General features: G+C 38.6%; 1 protein-coding gene across 1 annotated transcript; it reads left to right on the forward strand.

Annotated features, from left to right (window-relative positions):
- The first annotated feature begins 4,636 nt into the window (after positions 1–4,636).
- On the forward strand, positions 4,637–7,144 carry LOC117304896 (trissin receptor-like). Its single transcript, XM_033789542.1, has 2 exons — positions 4,637–4,807; positions 5,081–7,144. The coding sequence occupies exons 1-2, from the start codon at positions 4,801–4,803 to the stop codon at positions 6,688–6,690; spliced, it is 1,617 nt and encodes a 538-aa protein (XP_033645433.1). The 5' UTR covers positions 4,637–4,800; the 3' UTR covers positions 6,691–7,144.
- Positions 7,145–7,906: the final 762 nt, after the last annotated feature.

Below are 7,906 nucleotides of genomic sequence, written 5' to 3' on the forward strand. Positions count from 1 at the left end.
GTTTTTAAGGGTTCCCTTTTGTATATTCGTTTTAGAAAACAAAAAATCCAGTTGAAAAGCAATACGATAGTGGAAATTTTGATGTACAGAAAAAAAGGTGCATCCGTGGCTATAGTTAATCCAGTTAGCCTAGCTAGTTTAACCACGTAGCGTTCAAGTTACATCTAGATCGACTACTAGCTAGTTTAACCACGCAGCGTTCAAGTTACATCTAGATCGACTACTAGCCAGTTTAACCACACGCAGCGTTCAAGTTACATCTAGATCGACTACTAGCTAGTTTAACCACGCAGCGTTCAAGTTACATCTAGATCGACTACTAGCTAGTTTAACCACGCAGCGTTCAAGTTACATCTAGATCGACTATGTCTAATCGACTCTAGTTAATACACCAAAGCCTGCTCACAGATGAGCAATCTAAACTGCACGAAGGCGCATAAATTAAGCACTTTATATCGTACACGGTGAAGCCTGAACTCACCATCTTATGTCACACTAAACAAATGTTTTGTTTTCCATTTTTCACAGTCCAGAAGTTTTATCAAATGATGGCCGTCGCGAACGACCTTCAACTGTCGGCAAAGCCTTTAAAACATCAAATAATCAATTATTTAAATCGGATGAGCTCCACATAAATTGTACAGATCATTGAAAATTGCACTAATTTAACTATCTGTGTCGTTTGCATATTAATTATTTATGTTGTATCTATTTTTACTTTTATTAATTTATTTTCAGTACTTGTTATTATTATTTTTTTTTTTCAACTATTGTATCCATTTATTTACTTATATATTAGTAACCTGTTATTTGTTTAGTGGCTATTCGTCGTTTTATCGTGCTTTGTTTTTCACACAGCGCCCTGAAGCCGTTTTGCGGCACTAATTTTTAGTGGTTTCTTTGTTATAAGTATTTTAATAATATAGCTATCAAGCCTTAGGTCAATAATTCATGATTGCATGGCTCAAGAGATGGCCAGACAATAACTATACACGCAGCTTAAGAACTGAAAGTGTAGATAAGCTCGTTTACGCCACCACGCCTTGCAGCTCTAAGACCCAGCGCCCCATAGCTCTAGACCTAAAATTGACGGTGTATTTGAAGTTAAAAGTGTCGTGTTGCGTGGAGCTCCAAACACTGTTTCTGTTTCTTATATCTGCTGTTTTGTTATTTGGGGGTTTTATATGTTATGGAAGTTGTACCTTCCAAATTAAGATCTTATTAAAAAAATCAGAATGCTGTGCCGACGGATATAAATTGAAAAAACAAGTTAATCAGTTTGTTGGCGTCGGGGGAAGGGGAGCGTGCACAAAGGTTTAGAACCTTGATCATGATAAGAGTACTGGAAAATTGGCCTTAATAATCCGTAAGATGTCGACAGATATGAAAATTTGTTTTGCAAATCATGTTTTTCTGATGTTAGATTCCTGATTGCCTCCTTGAATCGTGTGTAGATAACCTTAGAAACATCTTAGACAAAATTGTAAGATAACATCTTACTGCGATGATGAAATTTGTTTGGAAATAGTTTTGAGCAGTTGAAAGCTGTGAGTTTTTGAAGGGACATGATGCATTGGATCGGGCGAGTTGGTCAATTATGAAAAGTGTTTGAAACCCCTCGAAATGCAGATGTTTTAAAAGTAGAATATAATGATCCACACATTTATTTATGTATTGAATTATTAATTTATGTTTGTACTTACTTTATGTGCACTTGAGCGTGTTCATGGTTCCTTACACATACTATTATCTGAGTAACTAACTTAGCATACCTAGTTATGAACCAAATATTGAAAACCCGAACTCTTCATTAACTACAGATCACTCAACTTTCCACAAAAACGGAAATACTTTGTTAAGTTCCATTCAATGTGCATCAGTCGAAACGAACACAATATTTCAGTGAAAAAAAACAAAAAATAATGATTTTATCTTTAAAGTTCAGTCCATCATCCGTCCCAAAGAGTTATTTCGGTAGTGATGCATTTTCTACAGAAACGTCTTAGCTATTAAATGGTTAATTTCCTTGCATAAAGGATCGAGTCATAGATCCTTAGTGACTAATAACGGTACATTGATGGGGTTATCTTCTGCTTCCAGCCTCCCGAGGGAAGTGGTAAGACCTTAAGCCGCTTGTCATCAGGCCTTTCTTGAAAGTCAGCCCGGATGGATAAGGAGAAGAATTTACTGGTTTTAAAGTACAAGTGACGGCAGAGATGAGTGCACCATTAAGTAGATCCACCTTTTTGTTTTCTCTCCTTTTCTTTTTTAAAATGTTCGGACATAAGAGTCTCTGTTTGCAGGGGCCGTCAATGGTAAGGCAAAAGTCTTAAAAACTGTCAACAAAGAGATGTGCCCTCCCATTAGCCCCCCTCCCCTAAAAAAAAACAAAAAAACAAAAACGAAACAACGGGCAAAATAATGACAATTGACCTAAATTGAACACTACTACAATTCTGTAATACCATACACTATGCCATCCACATTCCCCATCCAGGTTTGACTGCTCTTTATGAATGAACTAAAAAACTGAACAGTGAGGGAAATATGATATTTATAAGAAAATAGGCACAGCTCATCACGATGTACCGTGGTAAGGTTTCATGTAAAGGCTGTCAGTAAACTTTTTTTTTTTTTTTTTTTTTCACGGGACAACACGAGTTGAAGCGCACGCACGAACGTCTTGCTTCTTTTCTTTTCTTTTTGAGTGATAACATTTTGGGGGGCTAGGATACGACAAGTAGAACGAAAGGTCGATGTGTGATTTGAGTTTGAAGACGGCAGAACAAAAACAACTTGTTCTTATTTTATGAAAATGGATTGACACAAACCGTCTGCATTCTGCCGTTAAAGGCACTGGACACCATTGGTAATATTGTCAAAGACCAGTCTTCTCACTTATAGTGTGTCTCATTACTAATGGTCGTCAAAATCAAAGTGGTCAATGATGTGGGCGTCACATATGTACCGGTTTTGTCTTTAATTTAGGTCCCATTGGGGATGGCATATCCAATGATGTTTTTTGTATTAAATCCCCTCAACGCAGGGTTCCAAGTCTCAGTGCTGCCAACACAATCCCTTTAAGTGTTTGGTTGGTTATAAGTTCATACTCGTTGCTAAAGGGTGGATAAAACATCAGTGTAGTTTCTATAAGGCAGTGGACACTATTGGTAATTACTCAAAATAATTATTAGCATAACACCTTTATTGGTGATGAGTAAGGGGGAGAGGTTGATGGTATAAAACATTGTGAGAAACATCTCCCTCTGAAGTGCCATAGTTTTCGAGAAAGAAGTAATTTTCCACAAATTTGATTTCGAGACCTTGAGGTATCGAAATCAACCATCTAAACGCACACAACTTCGCGTGACAAGGGTGTTTTTTTCCTTTCTTTATTGTCTCGCAAGTTCGATGACCGATTGAACTCAAATTTTCACAAGTTTGTTATTTTATGTATATGTTGAGATACAGTTACTGTGAAGGCTAGGTTTTGACAATTACCAATAGTGTCCACTGCCTTTAAGCCATTTACATCTACTATTTACAATTCGCTTTAAAGTCAACACATTTTTTTGGCGAGCATAATGAAATGTTGTAACGTTAGTTTTATAAAATTGTGACACATACTATACGTAGTCCAGTTACAGTCCACTTCCTGACTAACAAGTGAAAAGCTTTTGTCACATTCCGTTTGCGGATAAAGTCTGCATCCAAATGCAGTATCTCCATCGATCGTGAACAACAAAATTAAATAAATATTTTTCTAGGCGATTGCAATCTTATAAACGTCAACTATCCGTTTGATATTGCCCCACTCACCCTCTTCTGATCAATTTATTGTTTTAACAGAAGGTTCACAGTGTCGTCCATTCAAACAAAAGGATCCATTTCAAGTAGCGTATCATCAATGAAGTTGGGAGAACTAAAGGCTGTGTATTTGTTTCTCCGGTCTCGAAATTGTTCAAAGAATTTAGTTACGAGAAGTCTGTGATTGTATTTCGTCCTCTGGGGGAGTCCAGAAAGACATTGCCGGCAATATTTATACTGAGCAAACAAAACGTAATAATTGAAAGGGTCGCTGAGTTAAATGTGCAAGCTTTGGCATATGAAGCTCGATTGTATTCTTGCTCTTTCCTGCTTCAGTTGAGTCAGATTCCCAAAGCAACAGTTCCTTATCCGTAAATCGTGTTCATAGAAGCACTTTTGTTTTCGTTCACGACTGGGCTAACCCAGAAGGGCCCATTAGCTACAAAGAGACAGTTCGTCGATAAGCCCCGTCAAATCACCGCGTTTACAAATGGAATTTTAGCTCAGCCTTTGGCTACGAGTGTGTATGTGGGGGGGGGGGGCTTGGAGATATGGAGAAGAAAGCAAATTTGCCTCCCCACTTCGGTAAAGATGTGGCCTTGAAGGGCCGTGAAACCTACGTACATTAATTTTCACGGTTCAAAATTCATGTCATAATATTCACGTGAACATTATCGAAGAAAACATTCGTGATTTGGTCATCATTTCAGCAGACTGATTTCGGTTGATAACTTAAATTAATACTAGTAGAACAAACAAGAGAATTATGGGGTACTTTTTGTCCATTACAAGTATTGATAAGTGTACATTTTTATATTTTTCAGTTTGCGTTCCGGCTGATGGTTTAGCGATCTGCCCATCGATAAACGAAGTTGTCGTTCACACATTTCTATGTCATGACTTTCTAGTTCGGATGCTTTGAGGTTTTCATCCAGATCCAGTTACAATTTTATTTATTGACTCTACATGTTTTGAGAACTTCTGATCAGCAAAATGACGGGTAAGAATTACATTGATTACATAATAGTGACCTTTGGGACGCTAGGTGGCAGCAGACCTAGTAGGTAGTTTCATTGTACAGATTGGTAATTTTCCAAAACTAGAATCAAAACTGTATGTGACCTAACATACTTGAAATAGATTTGGATGGCAATCCAAGAGCTCCGTAAAACTGTGATCATCATTTGAATAATAATAATTTACATAATATTATGGCGGGAAAAACATTATTTTTCTAACGATTTGTTTCTGTTTTCCGTTTTTCTGCTGACAGACCTGGGCTATTCCTTCTCATCAAGCCTCAATGAGACAGAAATGTACGATGACCCGTACGTCCAGTCACCTCTAAAGGAGACAATCATCTTGAGCTATTCTTTAACTTTCTTCTTTGGTTTCCTTGGCAACCTTCTGGTGATATTCGTCATTGCTCGGAATAGGTCCATGCACACTGTCACAAACTTCTTCCTGGCAAACCTAGCCGTAGCCGACCTGTTTGTGTCGCTGTTCTGCACCATCCCCAAGCTACTGTGGTTCGTTTCGTCCAGCTGGGAGTATGGCGACTTCCTTTGTAAGTTCCATAACTACGCCATGAGCGTCACGACAACATCGTCCATCTTTATCTTAACCGTCATCTCCATGGAACGTTTCATCGCCATATTGCGCCCTCTAGAGACGAGACGACTCCTAACGGCCGGTCGACTCACCGTAGCAATGGCGACCGTATGGATCGCTAGCGTCTTGTTCAACATCCACTCAATGTGGTATTTCCATGTAGATTATGTTGACGGTGTCCCTTACTGTATTCCCAATGTGAAAATGACAAGTCCACACGTGAAGATACAAACAGTTGTGTTCTTCTGTATTTATTACGTCATTCCACTGATGGTGATGGTTATCCTGTACGGCCTGATCGGCCACAAACTCTGGGTGAGCAGTAAACTGAGGCTCACTGCATCAGATTGTGAGAAGCCTGATCGACCAAAGAGGAACATCATTACCAGGTTGGCTGGTGTGCGGGACATCTTTAAGAGAAGAAACCAAACACCAGCGCCCTCTTGTGACGCACAGAAACAAGCCAACAACGGAGGCAATGTGGATGCGAGTCGCCAAGGACCACCAGGTACATTCGAGGAGGCACAGGTGTTGATACAGACTCAAATCTCGACCAAATCAGAGGAGAATCCCGAAACACAAAAGATTGGGCCATTCTTTTTGGACGAGCCTGATGAGGATAGCGGCCAGATGAGCCCAGCAGTTGACCAATCATGTATCTACAAACCGAAAGGGGATCCCGACCACGAGATAAGCATCCGAATCGAAATGGCGGGAAATAAGAAAGAAGAGACGCGGGAAACAACTCTCACGGAATCGCGGAACGGTCCAGTGGAAAATAACGCCTGCAAAGTGACGACGAACAACAATCAGAGTAAGGCCTCGGACGCGGCTCCAAAGGTCTCGAAACCCCGTCGTCCCTTCTCGGCTGCTCGCCCCCTCACAATCTCCAAATCAGAAAAGTCCAAACACAAGAAGAGCAAGAAGAAAGAAACCGTCTCAGCTCGTAAGAAAGTGATTAAGTTATTGGTCGTCGTGGTGTCCTCTTTCGCCCTTTGCCTGCTGCCCTATCAGATCGTGGCACTGGTCCTACCGTTTGGATCCATTCACATTCCCCCCTTTTTTAACCCCATGATTTACCTGTGTTATTTCTTCAACAGCGCCCTCAATCCTTTCTTATACGCATTTCTTTCGGATAATTTCCGAAAGAGGATGCGAGAGACATTGACGCTAAGGTCGTCAACTCGTCAGAGACAATGGAAGCAGACACAATGGCGCATGCGCAGTATGACTGAAGCCACGGAGACGGAAACAGTGTATACGTCATCGTAGACTTTGACCAATCGTAACTCTCAACTCCATTGTTCAGTTCATTTGGACTTCAAAGTTGTGAAAACCACAAAACCAAACATTTTTTGACAAGCTTGCAATAATGAAACTGAAGTCGTATCGGCTTCAAGGTCATTTGAGGGCTTGCATGGCTATCTGATTTGGAAACTCTCAACATTTAAATTTTCTTTCTAAAGATTAGCACCTTGCAGTACTAAAACACCCCATGGTAATCAAAAAGGGCTAAATAAATAACGTATTTCAAAGAACAGCATTTTGTTCAGTTATTAATGAAGCACAGTTTGTTTTGCCAATTACACGTGAAACTTTGCTAATATTTTATGTACCACATGAATTCTCACGAACCCCAGAGTCTACCTGACATTATTTCTTTTAATTTAATATTTTTAATCGTGTTGTGATCTTGTGGTTCAGTTTAAACAATTCATTTACATTCATTTGGTTTTCGATCTGTCTTTATTTATTTGTTTAGTGTTATTATTCAGTATTATTATTATTTTGTTATAATACATAATTAGCTGTTTTGTTTCATTGTTTTGCGTGTTTTTTGTTTTTGTTTTTTTACACATAATATTGTACAATCGATTTTACATTTATTTTTACATTATTTCATTTATTAATTTATTTGCTTGTTTGTGACAAGGTTAAGTTCATTATTAAATTATATTCACTTTCCTTAAGGAATCCATGTAACTAAAGCAAAACAAATCGTTTCCTGATGCTGTACCACTATAAATGTTTGTCACTTTAACATACTTCTTAAATATTTGTTTCTATAACATTATCAATCACCATAGTTGAGTATAAAACACCGCACATTGCACGCTCTATAGTTAACCTTGTATAACTTAAAGTTCCAAGGTCTATTTATTAAGGCAATGGACACCATTGGTAAATGTCAAAAAAAACAGTTTTCTCAATTGGTGTATCTCAACTCAACATAATGCATACAATGACAAATCTGTGAACATTTTTACTGATTGGTCATCAAAGATGCAAGAAAATAAAGAAAGAAAATAGTCTTTTTAGATTCAATTCAGTGAGAAATTGAATGTAACTCATTCTCAAAACTGCATTACTCCAGAGGGCGCTCTCACATCGTTGTCTCCTACCAACAGCTCACCTTTGCTCATTACCAAGTAATTTTGAGTACCATTAGTGTCCAGTGCTTTTAAGGCTAAAAATGTTAGTAAGTGCT

The sequence above is a fragment of the Asterias rubens genome, chromosome 21, assembly GCF_902459465.1.
Source record: "Asterias rubens chromosome 21, eAstRub1.3, whole genome shotgun sequence".
NCBI classification, from domain to species: domain Eukaryota; kingdom Metazoa; phylum Echinodermata; class Asteroidea; order Forcipulatida; family Asteriidae; genus Asterias; species Asterias rubens.